We start from the raw sequence: 24,509 nt of genomic DNA on the forward strand, positions 1-24,509 counted from the left end.
CAACCGAGGTCTGCAGAAGAGCATCTCTGAACATCAGCACAACACGTCCAACCTTGAGGCGGATGATGATCTACAGCAGCAGAAGATCACACCGGGTGCAGCTCCTGCAGCTAAGAACAGGAAACTGAGGCTACAATTCACACAGAATCACCAAAACTGGACAATAGAAGATTGAAAAAATGTTACCTGGTCTGATTAGTCTCTGATGATTTCTGCTGCTACATTCAGATGGTTGGGTCAGAATTTGGCATCAACAACATGAAAGCATGAATCCATCCTGAATCCATCCACCAACAGCTGGTTCAGGCTGGTGGTGGTGCTGAAATGGTGTGGGGGATATTTTCCTGCCACACTTTGAGCCCATTAATACCAATTGAACATCGTGTCGCATCAACGCCGCAGCCTACCTGAGTATTATTGCTGACCATGTCCTTTATCCCTTTATGACCACAGTGTACCTGTATCTTCTGATGCTACTTCCAGCAGGATAATGCACCATGTCATAAAGCGCTAGAGAATCATCTCAGTTTTTTTTTTTTTCTTTAACACGACAATCAGAGAGTTCACTGTACTCTAATGTCCTCCAGTCAGCAGATCTCAATCCAATAGAGCGGCTTTGGGATGTGGTGGAACGTTCAGGAGATTTGCATCATGGATGTGCAGCTGATAAATCTGCAGCAACTGAATGATGCTCTCATGTTAATATGGACCAGAATCTCTTAAGAACGTTTCCAGCACCTTGTTGAATCTGTGCCATAAAGGATTAAGGCACTTCTGAAGCCAAAAGTGGGTCCAATTCGGTATTAGTAAGGTGTACCTAATTAAGTGGCCGGTCAGTGTAGTTGTGATGGAACATGTAGCTTTACTTTTTGTCCACAAAACAGTCCCTTATATTTAAATAGAATGTAAAGGAAGGCTTAAGCAGGGTAATTTAATATGCCCCCCGGTGAAGTTTACTCAGGGCACATTAGGTCTTTTCCTGTATGTGGCTTTAGCATCTGATTGTGGTTTTCACAACCTTCCACCTCTGAGATGCATCGAAAAAGTTCTAAACGTGCAATCGTTTACTTGCCAATTCAAATAATGGATCCTTAACTACTTTTTTTACGTTACATTTTAATATGGATGTGCTAATATTAATAAAAAAATCTTTTAAAAAATGTAGTAGTCCATGTTTTATAAACAATATTTTTATATGACAGTTTCCATGCACTGTGTTTTATTCAGACCTGGCCCTTTGCATTAGATCACTTCCTTTAGTCTTTGCAGGCGTGGGGCATCTGCATCTGGTCTCTGCATAGATGCTGAAGAGATCTCTTTGCTTGTTCTGCAAAGTCCTCCTGTGGTGTTTTCTGATGGCTGCTGGTTCAATGTGGATCTTCATACTCTTAGAAGTGTTCATAGTTGTGGCGTGCTGCCTGGGCAATGCGCTGGTGATCTGGGTGGTGTGGAGAAGTGGAGCCCTCAGGCAGCCGTCCTTCTGCTTCATCGCTTCCCTGGCTGTGGCTGATTTCTTGGTGGGGTCTGTGGCTATCCCTGTGGCTGTGCTGTGGGACGCTCGTGCGAAGACTTCCTTCCATGGCTGCCTTTTCATGTGCTGTGTGTTCATCATGCTACAGCTGACATCTGGTGCATTACTCCTGGCCATCGCAGTAGATCGTTTTCTCCGTGTGCGCATCCCTCTCACGTAAGTAACGATAAATTATTTCATATTTTAATTTGGCTACACCTTTTGTTTGAGGTTTAGTATGATACAGTATGGGCCCAATCTTACAACCTGCTTAAGGTGCGTTGCGATGCTTTTATTATCTTACACCACTTCAACAGTCTATTTTCATGTCTTGTGCCCACACCGTTAATATAGTGCCTGAGTTAAGGAATAAATCTACACTGATGTGCATGGTGGTTAGTAAATCTTACGGAGAAAATATGTCTTACCCCATTCGTAGATTTTTTGTTTTGCTTAATATAAGCACATATGTCTAAATTTACACATTTTTTGCAGTGTTAAGATTGCTCAACCAATTACCTCATTTTCTTTTATTTAGCATTTTATTAAATCATCTGAATTGTTTAAATGGTTGGAACAGATCTATAAAATCAATAAATCTACTTTTAAAAAGAGCTAGTTTTATCTCACGCACTAACCCAGCACTCCTAACAGTCTGAAAATAAGGTCTCTCTCCTGTGATGCTTTCAGGATATTCAGTTTATGTCACTGAGGGACTTCATGAGTTAAAGTGAATTTCACAAGAAACAACAAAAAGCTTCCCAAGTTTCTCAATACTTTTTTTGTCCATATTTATCTATCATTAATTTTATGTTACTTGAGTATACTAAACCCTGTAAAAATGAAAAAGTTGAGAAATCTCACAATTTTGCCACACTAGAATTTTGAGTTTTGAGGCCAAATCAAACTTTTAAGTTTGGAAGAAAAAAAAAAATATCAACAAGAGTTAAAAATGTAAAATTTTATTTAGTTTGACCAACTTTTAACAAGATTATAAAGTCAGTTGTAAATTAAAAATGAAAGTTTTGCTTGTGACACACTGTCAAAAGCAACATTCTTGATTATACTATATATATATATATATATATATATATATATATATATATATATATACGTATATATATATATATATATATATATATATATATATACGTATATATATATATATATATATATATATATATATATATATATATATATATATATATATACGTATATATATATTTTTTTTTTTCCTTCAGGTATAAAGCTACAATCACTAAGACGCGCTCCTGGATGGTGGTTGTACTTTGCTGGCTCGTGGCTGCATTACTGAGTTTCGTCCCTATGTTTGGATGGCACCATAACCACACAACTTGGAACAACACAACCCAGACGAACTCCAGCAATATTAAATGCAGTTACTTAACTGTAAACACTCGTTCTTATGTAGTAAACTTCATTTTCTTCAGCTGTTATCTTCCTCCTTTGGCTATAATGTGTGGCTTGTATTTGTACGTCTTTCTGATCACCAGAAGGCAGTTAAGAGCAAATATAGGCGAGACTGTTAATAAATCCAGCACAGATTACCTTAAAGAACGCAGGCTGGCGGCTTCACTGGCTCTGGTCTTGGTTCTTTTTGCTGTCAGTTGGCTTCCTGTGTTCGTCATGCACACTATCAAATACTATAATCCAAAGATCACAGTGCCTCCTGTTGCCATTCGCATTGGTGTTGTCCTGTCTCACGCTAATTCAGCGGTGAACCCCATAATATACGCCTTCAGGATCCCCAAGTTCAAAAAGGCCTGTATAAAACTGTGGGTGAGACTTTATCACTGCAGAGAAGATCAGCAGGAGAGCGACCAGAACAGCATGTAGTGATGCTGCTGTGAGTTTGGACACTCCTCTTCTCATTCAATGTGTTTTCTTTCTTTTTATGATTTTTTTACATTTTAAATTTAATATTGAAGACTATATTAACAACTCTAGGTTGTTTTGGGGTGTTTTTTATCCATTTTTGTTTTCAGTTTCTCTTTCAGGTCTTATAACACAGTAATTATATCAGACAGTCACACGCCCTGATCTCTTTTACTCCAGAAGACATACGGCTGCTCAAAAATATAATCATTTAAAATGCAAAAGGAAGCAGAATTGTTATATTTTCCTGGAACTGATCGTGTTCTGGTCAATTTTTTTTTTTTTTTTGAATGTATAGACTTTAAATCTATTCAGTGTTTATGTGTTAAAAGCATAAGAATATTGATAATTTGAGTTCATTACATGGCTTATTAATTATTACTTTCACAAAATACATGGAGAAACAGCATCAGGCGGATTTATTTTTCTTGATAATCAATAATCACACCTCTAGAATACATGTAGATACTAAAAACCTGACACTCAGAGCAGCCTATGCCTTTCAGTATTTTGATCAGGACACACAAAGAAAACTATATACAAAATGTAAAGTTTTTAGTCTAAATAAAAAAAAAATGTTTAGTGCAAAATAACTACTTAGTAAAAATGTGCAAGTAAAATAAAAACTATATAAAGTAGTGTGCACACCATACCTAGCTTTAATTTGAGTAAAATTCTCTGTGGACACTTTTGAGTCTTTATTTATTGATATTATTTGATTTGAAACATCATATAAATATGTTTAAAGCACTAAAGGTAAATAATATTAATTGGGGAATGAGATCTCACTTTTTTAGGTGTTTTTTTCAACGTGTTTCTTGTAGATGCTTTTTTCCGCTTTTTATTTCCACCCTTTCTAGCCATATATGGATTTTGTTGATGTGTGAAGGGATTCCTGAGTAATTAAGCTGAGAACACAAGGTGCGATTTTGGATGGAAAATCCATCTGTAGGGTTCTAAGGGTTAATCTACAATGCAGCAATTTTAAATACATTAAAAAAAGAAATAAATGAACTTCATCCACTTCCCAGCATGCACTCACACTGATCACATGACGCTACGATGTTCCCGCTCTCCGAGTTTCTGATTGTTTCCATGTGACCTCCTGTATATAAATACTCCTCTGTTTGCTTTCCTGGTTGCCAAGTATTGTATCAAGTTTAGTACCTTTTCTATGATGCATTTATTTATTTTTATTTTTTTTGTCCTTTTGTAACTGACCCTTTTTTGTACTATTGGCTTTCGTTTTTGCCTTGCCTTGCAATTTATTGTTCGTTAAGTTGCCGACCCTTTTCTGTATTTTTGACTCCTCTTTTCCCTCACCCTTTTGCTGTGTTGGAATTTCCTTGTATGACCTTGGTTTCCTTTACTACTCTCCCTGCATGTTGTTTATTCTCTCTGATCTATTAATATTGACCATGCCTGTCCCTTATTACTCTTGTAAGCTTAACCATTTGATTAATAAACTTTGTGTTAAGTATCTGCATGTGTCTACCTCACGTTCAGTTTTCATGCATCTTGTCATCATGTTCTCCTCCACCAGTCTTATACACTGCTTTTGGATAACTGTATGCTGCTTTACTCCTGGTGCAAAAAAAACTTAAGCACTTCAGCTTGGTGGTTTGATGGCTTGTGATGATCCATCTTCCTCTTGATTATATTCCAGAGGTTTTCAATTTGGTAAAATCAAAGAAAGTCATTGTTTTTAAGTGATCTCATTGTTTTCCAGAGCTGTAAATAAAGACATGTCTTAAAAAGTCATGGGATGTTTCGCCCGAATTAAGAGGAAATCTTGATATAGCCACTTACTTATTCTAAATTCTCACCATCTCTAATGTTTAAACTTATTTTGTCCTCATGGCTGATCCTTTCCTGTGGATCATCCGGCTTTCTAAAGTGGTCCTTGCCATGGTGTGCTGCACTAGACTGTTATCTCCGAATGCACATTTCTCTCATGTAACTGTAAGTCTTTTATCTACAGTAAATTGTTAAATTGGAAAAGAGGGGTAATGATCTAGTTTGGATGTTATACAGCTTGGTCTAATCAGCACAGCAGTAAAAGGTGTTGGCCTGTTTATTATGTGACCAATGGAAATATAGTATATTCATACATAATTTTCCAATTAACACTCCTAAAAAAGAAGCTTGTGAAACTCCATAATTTACCTTTGTGAATAATGTCCAGTGGCTAATCCTGTGATTGCAACAATGGAAATTTCTTTTCTAGGGTGATTCATATTTTTATGAGAGAAATAACGATAAGAGACAACAATCTGAGATCTGATTGGAAGACAAAGAAGAAAAATGCTGTCAGATATGAGGCACATTTTCTCATGTTTGGATATTTTTCTTCAGCCAGTTAGTTCCAAAACTGCCCAGCAGAGGCCCTCAACTTCATTTTAATGTCAGTTAGCAGAACTTTAAAAAACTTGATCTTTAAGAGCATAAGCTCACTTTTGGGTGGAAATCTGTTGTTGTGCTTTGCGTGCACTGGTCAAAAAAGCCTCTCAATGTTACCCTTTGTGGAAAGTGTGATGGCTAAAAGGCAAATCAAGCAGATGCATTCGGAGTTTGACATCATAAAAAATAGTCTTTCTCCCACTCCACATACACTGAAAAAAATGATTAGTAAAATTTACTTAAAAAACATCTTTCTGCATTTGCTTTTTTTAAGTAAATTTAATATCAGAGGAATTTAAGTAACTTCAACACGGTTTCAAGACTAAAATGTTACATAGAGTAAATAAGTGAACTGACTTTCAGTCAATCCTTTCTTTTAGTAAACTTTACTTCATTTCTGCATACAATATTACCTAATTAAAATTACTTAATTTATACAATATTACTCAAATAATTTATTTTATATATTTTTTATTATTTTGTAAACAGACCAAGTCTTGCTATCTAAAAAAAATATCTAACATGCCATCCATGTGTTGAGACAGTGTAAAATGTGTGTTTTAACTAAAAGTATTTACATTTCAGGAATTATAGTATGTTATGCATCATAAATTATTTGAGTAATATTGTATAAATCACGTAATTGTAATTAGGGAATACTTTATGCAGAAATTAAGTAAAGTTTACTAAAAGAAATGATTGATTTAGCAAAAATAAATTAAGCAAAATTTATTAAAGAAAGGATTGACTAAATTTCAGTTCACTTATTATGTAACAAGTCTTGAAACCGAGTTGAAGTTACTTAACCCCTTCAGACCTGAATTATATTGAGTGAAGAAAAAACTAGCTACAAATGCTGTTTTCTGTCTGTAATGCACAGAAAATGAGACTCTAATATTTCACCCTAAAATCTATATAATATTTAATATTTGTTTTATTTCCATTGCATTGAAAGCCCCTGTGTAATATTTTATATTTCATATTGACCTTTTTATTTCAGAAATCATCTTTAAACTGTAAAAAAAACAATGATGAAAAAGTGTTCTAAATCACATTAAATTAGTAAAAATGAGCTGTTACTTTGCCTCAGTGACTCTAGTACTACTGTTTTTATACTGTTTCTAGTACTGCTGGTTTAAAAACTTATTCATTGGCTGGTTCATGGTCTATTCTGATGGACAACAGCTCTCAAATAGTGTTATATGCAACAAATGATTTAGAAATAAAAAGAAAGATGTCCATTGTAATGGATGCAGGGTCTGAAAGGGTTAAATTTATCTGAAAATAAATTTACTTTAAAAAGCAAATGCAGAAAGTTGCGAAACTTTTTAAAGTAAATTTTACTCATCACTTTTTTCAGTGTAGAAGTGGTAAGTTTTTTTTGCTAGGTCCTGCTCTCATCTTGTGAGTCAATTAATAACCACTAAGGTGTATAGGAAAAAATGTCGGTACCACTTTAAAATAAGACTACCTTTATAAAGGGTTTATAAAGGGTTTAGTTTATTAATGGTTACTAATTAGGTTGTAAATGCCATAAAAATCTTTAATAATCAGTTATAACACATATAGAAATGTACATAGACCTGTTGTTTGCCAAATAGTGAACCCACAGCAACATAACTGATTATTAATGATTTTAAAGGCATTTACAACCTAATTAGTAACCATTAATTAACTAATTGTAAACCATTTATTAACCCTTTATAAAGGTAGTCTTATTTTAAAGTGGTACCAAAATGTCTGCTTCTCTAAATCCAAAGTCCACAGAAAGTTGCCACAGAAAGTGGCCACGCCCTCCTGGTAACAGCACCTGTCATTTTTAGCAATGACATATTCACCCCAGCCACTAGATGGAGTAAACTCAGACAAAAAAAATATATATATATGAGAAAACATATACACACACATGAATTTAAATGAACAGTTGTTCCAGTTAAACAAAATCTGTTTAATGAGGGTTAAAAAACTTTAGTGCTTAACTTCTGAATAACGCTGCTAGTTTTAAGCAGTGGTATTTTTGTGGTTAGAAAACTGGGACATCGACGACACGATTGTGGATTTGACATGGGTTTGGGTTTGGTATACCAATAATGGATCTTCCCATGTGTCATATGTGTCTAAAGCCAAATTACCATCAGAAGTATCTTATGTCTCACTGTTTTCTGATGAAGTTCCTTATAAGCAATTTTTGGAGAAACGTCAGTGACAAAGTTGATCTCTAGGTCAACACTGAATGTCTAATTGCTCAGTTTCAGATTTGGGTTTTATCTGAGCACAAATATTGTTCATAGCCAGAAAAAGACTGTTTGGAATGTCCTGAAGAAGAAAGTCATCACTGGTGTACTAAGTAGCAGGTGATGAACAGGTTAATGACAGAAACATTAGGATTTCTGTAAAGAAAAACCCTAAAACAATTGTTAATGACATCAGCAACAACCTCCAAAGGACAGGAGTGAAGGTATCATAATCTACTGTTCACAGAAAAAAAGACTTCATGAATAAAAGTACAGAGGATTCAGCAGAAGATGAAAACCACTAATCAGCAATAAGAATAGGAAGACCAGGATGGAATTTACTAAGAAGTACTAAGACTAAAACCTGTGGACAGATACTAATGTGATGAAAAGGCTAAGATTTGGAGAAAGAAAGGATCTGCTCATGATCTCAAACATACCAGCTCATCTGTGAAACACAGTGGAGGTAGTATCATGGCCTAAGCTTGCATTGCTTACACTGGGACAATCTCAATAAGCTTTATTGATGTTTAATGATCTCAGAAGTCTACAGAAACATTTTTTCTGTGAATTTAAAGAAAAATTGAAACCATCTGATCAGGAGATATGTCATCATGCAGCAAGATAATGACTCAAAACACATTGCCTGGAAATCATCACAGATCAGAAGAAGAATGCAGAAGTTGAGTGATGTCATTGGGTCACAGACATGATGCAATTACTGCAAGCGAAGGATTCGCAGCTACATATGAAGTCATATCCACTTTAATTTACTTTCAATTTGATCTGATCCAATAATTTTGCTTACAAGAAAAATAGATGGGTTCAGATAGAAGGTGCTGAAGCTTCTGAACTGTGTATCAGCCCCAGATTTAAATACCTGGAAATAAAAGCTGAAATGTTGATCTTTTGTCTCATATTTCATCTTTTAACGTCAAACCCAATTTTTTTCAGTCTACGAAAAAAATAAAGGGATCCGCCTCACTGTTCCAATACTTTTAAGGGACTTTACATTAGCATGTATCACAGCTTCCATATCCTTTTTATAACATGTTGAAATCGTTCCATTAGATTTTTCATCATGTTACAGTACGTCTCTTGTTCTGAGATATTTTTGAGTCACCTCATATTGGTCTTTACAGTTCCTCTTTGTTTGAACATACATTTTCTTTTTTAATGTTTTTTTTTTTCTTTTTTTATGATTTTTAACATTGTAAATTTAATATTGAAGACTGTATTAAAGTTGTACAGGAATACATATTAAATTATTCTGTAAGCAAAACGTGTTAAACAAACCAGAATATGTTTTAGACTTTAGATGTAGCATTAGACTTTAGAGGACAGATCTGCGCACTCTTGGTGAGATTTTAATCTCAGTGTCTTCATGAGGGAGAGTCACCTGGAATAGTTTTCTCAGCATCTTGAAGGAAGGAGTTCCTGGAGGTGCTGAACAATAGTTTATTGTTTTTTTTAGTTTACTTTTCATGCATAGTAATGGATTTATAATGAAAATAACGGAATTGACATTGATTAGTGGGCAGTATGCATAAGGAACATGCATATTTAACCCTTGTGTGGTGTTCGGGTCTGTGGGACCCGTTTTCATTTTTCATTAAATGATACAAAAAATTTTTTTTTTGAAAAACTCACACCCACACACACACACACACACACACACACACACACATTTATATTACATACAGTATGTTTGGCCAAGGGCTAATAAACATTGCTTCATTTGTAAATTTGAAACTAAACAAATTTTCTACTCATATTTTGAGTTTAATTCATTTTCTTTTACATTTTATTTAAAAACTAATAAAAAAAGAGTAGCACTTTTTAAAAGAAATGTAACAATAGAAAGGTAAAGGGCAAATATTTACCATGTAAGCTGTTTATATTGCTTGCAATTTAGGTGAAGCGAGCATGTGTAAAGCATTTTAATGTAAAATTGCTTAATTTTGCTGAATTAAATACAAATAACAAAGTAAACGAGTAACAAAAATATGAACACCACACAAGGGTTAAAATATAAAATGTTAAAAATATGGTAAGTCTGAAGTCCAGACTGATAGATTTATATGTTTTTTTTCTCTGCATAGTATTTCTATATTTATTCAGATACAGAGTATTCAACAGTATTCAGAATTTAATGTGCACCTCAACTCTCCTGTTTCCACCAGAACTGTCTGTCGGGACAATAAATTATTGTGGTCTAAAACCAGGTGTTTCAGTTTCATTGTCCAGCCTCTGTATATCAGTATGCACTCAATCAGAAAGCAGTCATGTATTTAATGCTCCTAATAACTTTAGTGAGAGTGATTTGGGCTAAAATATTTTTTTACATTATAAATTTAATGTTGAAGACCATATTGCAATTATACAGTTAAGTGTGGAATTATTCTGTAAGCAAAAAGTGTTAAACATATTTACATAGTTTATACTTTATATTCTTCTAAGTAGTACATTTATCTTTGAGGACAGATCTGCGCACTCTTGGTGAGATTTTAATCTCAGTATCTTCATGAGGGAGAGTCACCTGGAATAGTTTTCTCAGCATCTTGAAGGAAGGAGTTCCTGGAGGTGCTGAACAATAGCTGCTGCTTTTCCTTCACGTTGTGAAGCTCCAGCTCATTCCAAATCAAATCAAAGCCAGACACATTACTTTTTATTAGTTAATGATTTTCTTACCTTTAATATTAATCCAAGACATGGGTCGACAATTAAGTTTGGTCGCAGGCCAGATTTTTTTTTTTTTCAAGCCATTACGCGGGGGGCAACAAAAAACAAAATCTGTTTTGGAAAATGAAGTGTAATGTGATGGAGTGCTACAGACTAGTAGCTCTCCAGCCCAGAGGGTTGTTGAACCCAGTTGCAGAACAGTTGATCTTAAATCAGGTAAACTCAAGAAAAAAGAAAAATAAATAAATAAATAAACACACTCCTCGTGCAGAATCAAATCCGTGTCTTCAGGGCCGCGGTTCAATACACTATTGCTGCCCCAGCTAGTAAATTGGGACACACCCGGGACAAAATGCACTGATTAATATATAGGGAGCCCAAAAACAGGCGTAAAAATGAGAACAGGTGGAAACTAAAGTCCCGCCGAGCGCAACAGAGAGACAAACAAAAGCTTTTTTTTTTTTTCATTATCAGTCACTATAGTTCAAACAACATCAAGGCCCAAATGTTTCATGCTTGCGGGACACATCTGAGCCGCCTATTCCCGACATATGATCTACGGTGTAGGAAATATGAGAAGGTGTGTACATTTTTTTGTTTATCTATGTAGTAGTATCTAGTATCTATCTAGTAGGTGTAGTGGTCTTAAAATTATGTGTTTACCTTTGCAAACATCAAATAAAATCAAATTTATATATATATAGCGCTTTTTACAACTGATTTCACAAAACAGCTTTACAGAACAATTGATAATTGTTGATAATGGATGTGTTTTTAGTTAGATCTCATTTCAGGTAGCTGCGCTGTTAAAATAGCAATTTGCCAAAAGCAGGGCTCACCTGGCTCTTAAAGGGAATGGAAAGCGACACATTGATTGGTTTATTGCGTTATGCTTAAAACACAGCCATATTTATTTGAAAGAGTTAGTACTTTTCGCAACAAACTGGAACATGGACTGCCAATATATAAAAGCTAAACAAAATGCACTACATACCAAATTTGCAGAGAGAACAATTGATAATGATAGAAAATGATTTGGCTACTTTCAATTGACCCGTTGGCCATTTGGGGTCAATGGTGCATCCATAAACTTTGAAATGTTTGCTGTTGATTAGTGGATGTGGATGAGTTTTTAGTCATATATCATTTCAGGTAGCTGCGCCGTTAAAATAGTAATCCGCCAATTTCAGAGCTCAGCTGGCTCTTAAAGGGAGTGGAAAGAGACACATAGATTGGTTTATTGCATGTCACGCGCTTTGGCTATTTTTATTTGACCTGTTGGCCATTTGGGGTCAATGGTGCACCCATAAACGTTGAAATGTTTGCTGTTGTTTATGGATGTTTTTTTTTTAGTCATATCACATTTCAGGTAGCTGCACTGTTAAAATAGCAATCCGCCCATTTCAGAGCTCAGCTGGCTGTTAAAGGGAGTGGAAAGAGACACATTGATTGGTTTATTGCATGTTACGCGGTTTGGCTAATTTTATTTGACCTGTTGGCCATTTGGGGTCAATGGTGCATCCATAAATGTTGAAATGTTTGCGGTTGTTTATGGATGCTGATGGTGTTATTAGTCATATCTCAAATCTTCTAACTGTACCAAATGTTTGTTTCTACTGAAAGGTGAAGGAGCGTGTACTTGTGGTTTTCACAGTGCTTCTATAATCGTACATCCTGTGCTCATCATGTGATTTACAAAGAGTGCCTTACTTACTAATTCAAAACGAGGCAGATCGCTAATAACCTTGGCTTTATTGACTTCAAACAATGTTAAACAAGTGGTGTAAGGTACTTCCTTCTGCATAAAGTTATTCTGATGAGACATTATGCTGACATTGAGACACTGATTGTGATTGTGTCCTCCATACATGGTTAGTCCAATTCCTCTTATTTGTTAACACACATTTTGTGTGGGCATTGTTAATGGGCGTGGTTAATAGTGAGACTTTCCTGATCTCACTACTTATAAAACCTCTCACAAGTGCTTTTAAGGACATTGTACCACACTCTCCTCCACAAACATCATCACCACCACTGTACCACTGTATCTTCTGCTGGATCTCTTCTTCTTTCGATGGATGCCAGTGCTAGATGGGGTTTTATACTGCTCGAAGTGATCATTGCTGTGGCGTGTTGCCTGGGCAATGCGGTGGTGATCTGGGCAGTGTGGACATGTGAAGTCTTCAGGAAGCCCACCTTCTACTTCATTGCATCCCTCGCAGTGGCTGATTTCCTGGTGGGGTTTGTGGCCATTCCATTGGCCATGCTGTTGGATATTGAAGTAAAGGCCTCTTTTCATGGATGCCTTTTCATGTGCTGTGTTCTGCTAATGCTGCCGATAACTTCTATTGTTTTACTCCTGGCCATCGCAGTGGACCGGTTTCTCCTGGTGCGCATCCCTCTCAGGTGAGTTGAATTATTTAAGAACTTAAAAATTAAAAGAAAATATGGAAATATTAAATAAATAGTTTGGAAAAGTGCTGATCTGGTGTTTCCCTAAAAACAGGAAGATTAAATTAATTAGGAGGGGTCTTTACTGGCATCATATATTTTTATTCAAACAAATACAGAGTGAATTAAAAAATTAATGGAACAAAAAGTCCAAAATAAGATTAATTTCTGTAATTCTAAATATGATAATTTAGAATTTGTGTTTTAGAGCTAGCTAGATAGATAGATAGATAGATAGATACTTTATTGATCCCCGGGGGGAAATTCTTGAAACGTAAAAAAACTCAGAAAAACACACAAAGAGACGGAGCTACTGGAACAGGCAGCCACTCGCGTCGGCGCCGGAAGTAAAAAATGCACATAAGAGCACATAAGAGAAATAACCTTGTACTGGCCTATCTGACCCAGGTCCCAATTTGTTTGCTCTTAAAAGCATCAAATAATAAACATACCTAACATATTAAACTCAATATTAACAATATTTTTTTCTTTAAACACAACGTATTGTACCATATCTTTTTTTTTAAATCATATAATATCGATGCATGGCATCGAATATCAATATTTTTATTGAAGCATTGGCACTTCAAACTCCCTAATTTGACTAAAATTTCAGAAGAATATTCATTGTCGAATTATGTGAAACTGACACCAGTATAGGCATAATTTCAGTAACACGTCATGACGTCATTGTGTATCGTAGAGAATAATCTTGCGATATACAGCTCTGAAAAAAAATTAAGAGACCACTTTAGTTTCTGAATCTCAATTCTCTGGTTTTTGTATTTATAGGTTTATGTTTCAATAAAATTAACATTTATGTTTTATTCTATAAACTACAGACAACATTTATCCCAAATTCCAAATAAAAATATTGTCATTTAGAGCGTTTATTTGCAGAAAATGAGAAATGACTGACATAACAAAAAAAAAGATGAAGAGCTTTCAGACCTTAAATAATGCAAAGAAAACAAGTTCATATTCATCATATTTATATATATTTTTAAGAGTTCAGGAATCAGCATTTGGTGGAATAACAGTTCTCATGCATTTTGGCATGTTTTCCTCCACCAGTCTTACACACTGCTTTTGGATAACTTTACACCTTTACTCCTGGTGCAACAATTCAAGCAGTTCAGCTTGGTTTGACGGCTTAATATTCAGTAATATTCTCAATATATGAGAACTGTGAGTCTACAGTAGTTACTAAAGGTTGCAATACAAAAATGTCCATCTTTATTTTTACTTTAAATATTCAAATATTGATTACATTTATGTTAAAATTAAAGGTTGAAGAGTTCAGAATTTAATATTTGGTGGAATAAACCTGGTGTTTAATCGCAGTTTTCATGCATCTTGGCATCATGTTCTCCTCCACCAGTCTTACACACTGCTTTTGGATAACTTTACTTTACTCCTGGTGCAAAAATTCAAGGAGTTCAGTTTGGTTTGATGGCTTGTGATCATCCATCTTCCTCTTGATTATATTCCAGAGGATTTTAATTTGGTAAAATCAAAGAAACTCATCATTTTTCAGTGGTCTCTTATTGTTTTCCAGAGCTGTATATATTAATATGTAGATGTATAAAACAATTAGCATAATTAGCTGGTAAATAATGTAAAATTAAAGCATTTATAATATTTAGTCTACAATTGTTTCTACAGGTTGCAATGTAAAAAGTCCATATTTATTTTTACATCAAATATTCAAATATTGATTACATTTATGTTTAAATTAAAGTTTTAATAGTTCAGAATTTAATATTTGGTGGAAAAACCCTGGTGGTTTTTAATCACAGTTTTTATGCATTTTGACATCATGTTCTCCTCCACCAGTCTTACACACTGCTTTTGGATAACTTTATGCTGCTTTACTCCTGGTGCAAAAATTCAAGCAGTTCAGTTTGGTGGTTTGATGGTTTGTGATCATCCATCTTCCTCTTGATTATATTCCAGAGGTTTTTAATTTGGTAAAATCAAAGAAACTCGTCATTTTTCAGTGGTCTCTTATTGTTTTCTAGAGCTGTATAACTTAATATGTAGATATATAAAACAATTCGCATAATTAGATTGTAAATAATGTAAAATTAAAGCCTTTATAATATTTAGTCTACAGTAGTTACTACAGGTTGAAATACAAAAATGCTTTATTTTTACATCAACTATTCAAATATTGATTACATTTATGTTAAAATTAAAGTTTTAAGAGTTCAGAAATCAATATTTGGTGGAATAACCCTGGTTTTTAATCAGTGTATTTCATGCATCTTGGCATCATGTTCTCCTCCACCAGTCTTGCACACTTTTGCTTTTGGATAACTTTATGCTGCTTTACTCCTGGTGCAAAAATTTGGTTTGATGGCTTTTACTTTTGATTATTTATCAGATGTTTTTAATTTGGTAAAATCAAAGAAACTCGTCATTTTTAAGTTCTCTTTTTTTCCAGAGCTGTATATCATTGGAAAAGTATAGCAAGATTCCCATTATTTCCACCCCTAACCTGCACTGACACAAAATACAAATACAAATTAGAGTAAAGTTTTTTTTGTTATTTTTTCTTTCTTGCAGGTACAGTTCTACAGTCACTGCGAAACGCGCTTGGATTGTGATCGCTCTTTGCTGGATTATTTCTGCAGTTTGGGGTTTTATGCCGATGTTTGGCTTGAACAACCAGAACAGTTTGGACAGCACAGCACAAAACAACACAAACTCCGCCAACTTTCAATGCGGCTTTTTAATTGTTATACCCATTACTTTTCTGGTAAACATCATATTCTTCACTTGTCTACTTCCTCCTTTGGTTATTATGACAGGGCTGTATTTGTACATCTTTCTGACCACTAGAAAGCGGTTAAGAGCACATATAGGTGAAACTACCACAACTGGCACAGATTATCAGAAAGAACATAAGCTGGTCACTTCACTGGCTCTGGTCTTGGTTCTCTTTGCCGTCTGCTGGCTCCCTCTGTTCCTTATGAACACTGCACAACTTTACGGTAACAATATCACTGTACCTCCAACCTTGATTGATATAGGTGTCCTTCTGTCTCATTTTAATTCAGCTGTAAATCCCATAGTATATGCATTCAGGATCCCCAAGATAAAGGAGACGTGCATTAAGATGTGGCGCAGACATTACCACGGCAGAGAAGAGCAGTTTTAGAGCGATGAACAGAATGATGATGAAAACAGCAGAAACAGCAATACCAAAAAAAAGGTAGAAAATCCACAGTATTACACAACAGACATTACGAGAATAGGGAACTGTAGCGTTGCAGTAACGTTGGGTAACAGATCAGTAGTTAAGTAGTTACACAACTGTTAGTGTCTATTGGTTGTACGCTATCTTTTAAAAATGCCATTGGCACCAGAATAATTCTCTATTCATCAAACAGTTAACAATGATAAATGTATTATAAATACAATTTAAGAAATACCAGTTAACTTTTTTTGTCAGTAAAATACAGTGGGTACACTGTAAAACCTAACTGCATTTCTTACTGAACTAATTTAAGTTAGCATAACTTAAATATTATCACAGAAACTTGGCATCACTTATGCTGATAAAGTCAAACTAACTCAAAAATTATGTGAAAATTATGTGACTTTAAAAAAATGTTTGTTTTAAATGTTTGATTCGAGTTAATGTAACTTAAGGGAAAAAAAAATCTAGGCAATCGGATTCCTCAAATAAAATAAGTTGGTGCCGTTTGATAGGACGTTTTTATAACTACATTTTATAATCTATATTTTACTTTATTAGTTGTAAATAAGTTAGCTCAACTTGATTTGCTGGAGTTGTGTAAAAACAGTACATTTAAGTTAAATTGAATTTAAGTAATGCATGCCTGTTAAGGCAGGCATACTTAATTTTAACACGTTGGCACAACTATTATATACATCCAAATGGTGATCTTTGAGTTGAACCATTGGTTTCCATTGGTTTCTGGTAAAATCTATTTGCATACTGGGTGTGTCCCCCATTTTCTGAAACTCACCATCAGTGTGTAGTCATTCCCCCCAGCCTACCTTAGATAAACTTGTAGCTCAAATATCATGATTAACTGCTTGGTCTCTGTTTTGTTGTAGGCTGTAAGAACAAGCAGCATTTTTCTGAGCTGCTACAGTAACTCTCTATTGGCTGTGCTCTCAATACTGTTCACTCTGTAGGTAATTTATGTGAATTCATAATTTTGAGGATAACTTTGTTGAACTCTACACAGTATTCAAAATAACTATTTTTTTTTTACTTAATTCATTGAGACAACGAATTTCCTCAAAAAACGATTTGAGTAGACTTAACTTATTAGGGTTTATAAAGAGCACATGAGTCCAAAATAGTTAAATAAACTAACAATTACACTGTGAACATGGTTAGCACAAGTCACTTGATTTATTCAATTCTATATAATAATGATTATGTGCATTATTCACACTCTTTTAAAAAATAATTTATGCTCAAATTGTTTGAGTTTTTAAACTTAAATGGTTTAAGGCAATCGCTTTCCTCAAATCGTTTGAATTTACTTAACTTGTCAAGTTTTACAGTGTATGAAAAAGTTCGGGCATCCCTGGTAATTGTAATAGTCATGATTTTCCTTTTCCTTTATAAATCATTGGTTGTTCCGATCAGCAATTTGAGGTAAATATAAAAATCAACAGATGAACACTGCGATATTTGAGAAGTGAATTGAAGTTTATAGGAAAAAAGTTTTACAAAAGTGTGCAATATTTTTTTTAATTAACACAATTAACCCTTGTGTGGTGTTCATATTTTTGTGCTACTCTTTTTTTATTAGTTTTTTTTTTTATAAAATGTAAAGGAAAATGAATTAAACTCAAGATATGAGTAGAAAATTTGTTTAGTTTCAAATTTACAAATGAAGCAATGTTTATTAGCCCTTGGCCAAACATACTGTATGTAATATAAATGTGTAGGGGGGGGGGGGGGGTGTACAGTGTGTGTTTATTGAAAATATGTTTTGATATGTGTTTTTCACAAAAAAATGAGCCAATGCCAATGAGTTTGAGTTAGAAAAAATATATTTTTAGTATCATTTGATGAAAAATGAAACGGGTCCCACAGACCCGAACACCACACAAGGGTTAAGCAGGTGTATAAATTTGGGCTTATTTGGCCTAAAGCTTCCAATTAGGGTCGGGCTTCTGGTTGAAGGTATTTTGGACCATTCTTCTTTGCTAAACATCTCCAGTTCAGTTCAGTCAGGTTTGATTCAGGTTTCTGAGATGATCTGAGATGATCATCCCAGAACGCTGTACATTTGTTCTCTGCTTGATGAATGTTTTAGTGCTTTTGTAGATTTTGAGCAGTGTTTAGGGTGTTTAGGGTCGTTGTCTTGTTAAAGGATCCAGCCCCGGCGCTTTAACTTCAACTTTCTCACTGATTTTTTAAACATTGTTCTCAAGAATCTGCTGATATTGACTGGAATCCATGAGACCCTCAACTTTAACAAGATTGCCAGTACCAGCACTGGTCCCACAGCCCTACAGCATGATGGAACCACCATTAAATTTTACTGTGGGGAGCTTTTTTAAGTGTTTGTCTTGGAATGCTGTTTTCTTTTTCCACCATGCATAAATAACCATCCTCCTCTATAACCATCCAACTCCATAATTTTAGATTCATCAGTCCAACAGAACCTCATTCCAAAATGAAGCTGGCTTGATTAAATGTGCTTTAGCTTTAGCATACCTCAAGTGACTCTGTTTGTGGCGTGTGCACACTAAAGGCTTCTTCTGCATTACTCTCCCATACAGCCTCTCCTCGTGCAAAGTGCACTGAATAGTGAATAGTTGAACGATGCACAGTAACACCTTCTGCATCTGCAACAAGATGATGATGTAGGTGTTTGGAGCTGGTCTGTGGTCTCCTCTGTTTAAGATTTCTTGGTCTGCCTTAACTAGAACTGTGCCTGTGGTTCTTTCATTTCCTCACCATGTTCCTCACAGTGGAGACTGACAGCTGAAAGCTCTGAGATTTGAGCTTTTTGTATCCTTTCTCTAAATAAACCATGATGTTGAACAATCTTTATTTTCAGATGATTTAAGACATGTGTTTTGAGGCTCCCATGTTGCCACTCTTCAGCGAAGATGCAAAGTGGAGAAAAAACATGCAATTTTCCAAAAACTAGTGCTTAAGGTACTCAAAATTGATGCACCTGCCTAATTTTGTTTAAAGAACTATTGCACACTTTCTGTAAATCCTATAAACTTCATCTCACTTCCCAAATAACACTGTGTTTCTCTGATATATGATATATTTAACTGAAATTGCTTATCTGAACAACCAAGGGTTTATTAATAAAAAATCATGAAAATGATCAGGGGTGCCCAAAATGTTTCCTACCACTCTATACATTTAACAAAGCATGTTGTTGCTTCAAAATAAGCTTTTTTTATTCTTCAAGTAAAATATGTATGTATAAACTTTAATAAAATGTATCATTAAATAAACACATCGTAGCAGAAATTAGTAGTCTGTAGGTACTTTGTAAAAGTTTGTTGACCTATATTTTGACACTTCTCACTGTCGCTGCCATATATGGCTCACATTTTGTTATATTTTCTTTATATGTCATTGTTTGGAAAGTATTTTAGTTATTTAAGCCTTTTGTATCTTAATTAATTTCAAATGTATGGTGAATAGCATGAAAAAAAAAAGTTTGTCTGTTTTACTGGACAGTTGTTAAGTGTACAATTTGGGGGTCCCCCAAATAACTTTGCTAATCATTATTATTATTATTATTATTTCATTTTAATCCTGTAAATAAACTAACACTGATGTATGAACATATTGACTCAAATCATTTTTACCCACTGATTCTTTGCTGTTCCCAGAGCAGATCTAATCCTGTAAAGTATGCTGAAGATACACTGGTGACCTTTCAAAATGCATTTTATAAAGCAACACAGCCAATTTTGTGGTATGTAACTGGCTGGAGGTTAAAAAAAAGTATAATAAATGGCTAAATATATGGCTAAATACTGACAAATTAATATGGATGCTTTAACTGAGGTGTGTTGTATGTATTGCACATATTGCCATGCAATGGGACTACCCAGAAGCCAGAATCACCAGAGTATTGATTTCACCTGTTCACCTCACTATAAATACAAATTCACTCCACACACACACACACACCAAATATTGCCACTTCACAAAGCTCTTTCATTTCCTCTCTCTTGTTTACTGGCCTTGTTTTGTATTTTTTTGACCCTGATTCTGACCTTGCCTCTAATATTGCCTTGCCTTGTTTTGACCCCTGAACTGTCTCCATTTTTGGAATGTTAAACCCCTGTTACTTCTGTTTACTGGTGTTAACTCGGCTTGCTCTGACTGCTCTCTGTATTTCTATAATAATGAATAAAGTCTGTTAATAATAAAAAATAAATAATAAAGTATGTTTATTGTATCTGCGTGTGTCTGAGTCTTGTCTGATCATGAAACATTTGCGTTTAATTTATTTATCATATTTCTGTTACAATCCTAAGTAACAATGGCTGCAAACTGGTGTCTTTACAGCATTTGTATGTTACAACGATGTTTAAATGCATTATTTTAAGTGAGTAAATAAGTTAAAAGTAGCCCTATGAATTTTTCTTTAAGGTGGGTGAGTATTACACACATTAAATGATCTAACATGTCTATTTTGATTGTTTTAAGGCAAAAATAGCAGTTTCTCAGTAAACTAAATATTTTAGACATATATGGAAGAAAAATCTACACTGATCTAGACTAGTTTTTGAGTGTGTGTCGTATTTCCACACATTATCTTGTGTGGAAATAGTTCTTTAGAGCACCTTCTGAACTATACTGCTCCTTTATCTTAAAGAAAACTGATAATACTTCAGTTCACCTCTACTTATCATATATTTTTCTTGGTTTGCTACTTCAGGCCTAAATTAGAACTGTGGCTGTGGTCTTCCATTTCCTCACTATGTTTCCTCACAGTGGTTCCTCACTGTGAGATAAATATCATGTTAATGTCAGTGAGGCCTGTAAACACATTATCTACCAGTTGCCCGTTTAAAAAAAAGGATTTAAACTTGATCTGAAACACTTAATCTAATGCTTATTTGGAGTGTTTTTTGGTGTGCTGATACACAGAGCTTACACATGGTCTGCGACAGCACTGAACGCTTCTGATCCTTGTGCTTCTTATACAAGAAAATATTAGAAGTGCTTTATTTAGCTGATTTAAATAATAGGTATCATCTTTTTCTTTTTCTTTCTTTTGTCACGTTCCATTTAGAGACAGAGAAACTTCCCACGAACCCAATCAACTATTAGGTTACACCAGTGGCGCGCAGTGAATATAGTGGGAACCCCTTCTGCAACCACAGATCGACACATAGATAAATATTACAATAACTACATATTCTCTTGACTTAGTTATATTAACTTAATACAAATCAACAGCCCACAAATACAACAGCTACAAACCACAAAAGTATACAATAGACCCAACAATCAATGCTTAATTTGCCTACAAGTACAACCGTTCAACAAATATCACTCATTTGTATGACGGTAGTACACTAGGGCAGCCAAAACATTAGGTACACACAAAAACTCACCAGTCAGGCGGCCTATTACTGTGATTTAGTTGCACATTGAAGGACAGCCTTTAAAAAGGCTTTTTAATATAATATGACACAATATCTGTCTGATTTTCAGCCGCAATTTCATGATAGTTCTCTAACTATTGAACTAATCCAGTATGAGCTCCGTTTATGACTAAGCAACACGTAACCCCTTCAGCACAGCACTGAGAAGGGGTTAAACAGCCATGGTCCCGCCCCCGTAGTGAAAATCATGAATCTGATTGGTTAGACTTGCTTCGACTTTGCTAATAGATTCATTACTACACCCTTCTCAAAATCAGGAGAAGGGTCACGCAGTCACGTGAGGGCAGAAGCCATTTTAAAAAGCTTTGATTGGTTAAAACCGCTGTCAGTCAGATAAGAGTCCTGTAGCGACTAAACAAAACACAGACTGATGCTTTAAATTAGTTGCTGTTTTTGTTATTTTTTTATTTTAGTTCATTTATAAAATAAATTCTTACACTTACAATAGCTATGATATATATTTCCTGCTTAAAAATGATGTCATTATTTACATGCATTTATTATCAACCCTTCTCTGAAGAGTTAGAAGGGCCTCACTGCACACCACGGGATTACACACATCAGTTTTCCATGTGTGGCTCCATCTGTAGAAATACCTCTTTGTACAACTTATAAGTATCATGCATGCTCTTTTGTATTTTGCTCTTTGTTATCAATCTCTTATTGTTTTCGGTTTTTCTAATTGTTGTTTGCTTTGACCTCTAATTTGGCTTTTGGTTTACATTATACACACATAAAAAAAATAGTACAGATTTGTGTCACGTCCTGGCCTTGTCTCATGTCTCTGTGTGTGTCCCACGTGACCTGTGCCCCTGTGTTCTGTCTCGGTACTTTTCCACCTGTGTCAATTTGTAGCTCCGCCCCTTCTCCAGGTGTTTCCTATTCTAGTGTGTTTCCTGTTTCTTTAAATAGATCCCCTGTGCCACTTGTCCCTCGTCGGTCTTTGCACTAACCTCTGTTGTTTGTCTCTCTCAGTGTTCCATAGCTTCTCTCAGTGTTTTCCTTGTTTCCTAAGCCTTAGTCCCTTGTTTCTCGTTTATTTTCTTGAATATATATTCCCTGTTTATTTTCTCATTATTATCTCTAGTTGGTTTAGTTTATGTTCTTTAGTTTCTCTCGTTTGTTTTGGTTTTTGGTTATATGTTTATCTGTTTTCAGTTATTTAGTTTATTCCCCAGTTCCTTGTATATATCTCTCCCTGTTTTATGTTTACTTGTTTATTTGTTTCTTGTCTCTTTGTTTATCTTTGTTATTTATTTATTAAATTATTTGTTTCGCCCTTACCTGCACTTGCGTCCGTCTCCTGGTCTCCCTGCCTGGGTCAATCCTTGACAATTTGTTCTTAAAAGAGTACAAAGCTTGTCGCTGGGGCTGTACCTGATATTGAGGTACAATAGAGTACCTTTCAGAGAAAGTCCTTTTTTTGTACCCATGTTTTTGCACCAGTAAAGATTAAAAAGATTATAAATATTATCATCATCTGAATATTTGTCAAGAACTTGATGATCCGAAATTGAAAAATGTATAATTAAAATATATATTATTTATTACTACAGTGATATAGAATACCAAAAGTAACTTTTAGCTGGTTAAATGGTACAAATCTGTACTTCCTGCTGTTAGGAAAGACTTTGTATGTCAGGTTGACCCAGGCAGGGAGACGAGGAGACGGACGCAAGTGCAGGTAGGGCGAAATAAATAATTTAATACATAAATAACAAATTAACAAAGAAACAAGGAACAAGTAAACACGTAAAAAAAAGATAAACGAATAACCAGTAACCAAAACAAACCAGTGAAACAAGAGAACATAAACTAAACCAACAAGAGATAAAAAATAACAAAATAAACAGGGACAATATACAAGAAACCAACATGGAGAAATGAACTAGGAAAAACAAGAAATAAACAAGAAGATGAATCAAAAATAGAACAAGGGACTAGGGCTATGAAAACGAAGGCAATGAAAACAGAGAAAGGAGGAGAGACAAACAACATGGGTTAGTGCAAAGACCGACGAAGGACAAGTGTCACAGGGAATCTATTTAACCAAACAGGAAACACACTAGAATTGGAAACACCTGGGGAAGGGGCGGAGCTACAAATGAGAAACAAGTGGTGGAAAACTACTGACAAGAGACACAGAGGAGCACAGGTCACATGGGGATAACACACAGGCACGAGGACAGACAGGAAACAGGGACAGGACATGACATTGTACTTTAGAGGGACACATCTGACCCTGCAAAGACCAATATTATACCTTTGAAAGTACAATTATATAAAAAAAAGTGTACCTTTGAGTACTTGAAAGTATTTATATCTTTATCTTTATCTTTGATTGCAGCACACATTCACTGTGGCATTGTTTCTATAAGTCTGCAATGTCACAAGATTTATTTAGATCCAGTGTTGCTGGCTTAATTTTTCACCAAGATCTTGCAGCAGCATTGATGATGGTAGAGTCTGACCACTGCACAAAGCAGCTCTTCTCCATCCAGCACATCCCAAAGATTCTCAATGAGGTTAAGATCTGGACTCTGTGGTGAACTCTCTCAATCCATGTGTGAAAATGATGATCTCATGCTCCCTGAATCCTGAAATCTTTCACAATTCCAGCTCCATGAATCCTGACATTGTTATCTTGGAATATTAAGTAAAAATCCATTGATGGAATAACCTGGTCT

At 34.9% G+C, this 24,509-nt stretch overlaps 2 protein-coding genes across 2 annotated transcripts; both read left to right on the forward strand.

The window, feature by feature from the left end:
• The first annotated feature begins 1,260 nt into the window (after positions 1–1,260).
• Positions 1,261–3,367, forward strand: LOC111193665 (adenosine receptor A1-like). The gene is made up of 2 exons (XM_022675084.2): positions 1,261–1,687; positions 2,752–3,367. The coding sequence occupies exons 1-2, from the start codon at positions 1,302–1,304 to the stop codon at positions 3,365–3,367; spliced, it is 1,002 nt and encodes a 333-aa protein (XP_022530805.2). The 5' UTR covers positions 1,261–1,301.
• Positions 3,368–12,787: 9,420 nt separating this feature from the next.
• Positions 12,788–17,888, forward strand: LOC103047448 (adenosine receptor A3-like). The gene is made up of 2 exons (XM_007241044.4): positions 12,788–13,128; positions 15,742–17,888. The coding sequence occupies exons 1-2, from the start codon at positions 12,797–12,799 to the stop codon at positions 16,334–16,336; spliced, it is 927 nt and encodes a 308-aa protein (XP_007241106.3). The 5' UTR covers positions 12,788–12,796; the 3' UTR covers positions 16,337–17,888.
• The last annotated feature ends 6,621 nt before the right edge of the window (positions 17,889–24,509 follow it).

This window comes from Astyanax mexicanus, chromosome 5 (assembly GCF_023375975.1).
Source record: "Astyanax mexicanus isolate ESR-SI-001 chromosome 5, AstMex3_surface, whole genome shotgun sequence".
NCBI lineage: Eukaryota > Metazoa > Chordata > Actinopteri > Characiformes > Acestrorhamphidae > Astyanax > Astyanax mexicanus.

Excerpts from the sequence above, each read along its gene's own strand:
- LOC111193665 (XM_022675084.2), top strand. The coding sequence starts at position 1,302 with ATGCTGAAGAGATCTCTTTGCTTGTTCTGCAAAGTCCTCCTGTGGTGT. Across the intron at positions 1,688-2,751 it reads CGTGTGCGCATCCCTCTCAC|GTATAAAGCTACAATCACTA; the intron begins GTAAGTAACGAT and ends TTTTTCCTTCAG.
- LOC103047448 (XM_007241044.4), top strand. The coding sequence starts at position 12,797 with ATGGATGCCAGTGCTAGATGGGGTTTTATACTGCTCGAAGTGATCATT. Across the intron at positions 13,129-15,741 it reads CTGGTGCGCATCCCTCTCAG|GTACAGTTCTACAGTCACTG; the intron begins GTGAGTTGAATT and ends TCTTTCTTGCAG.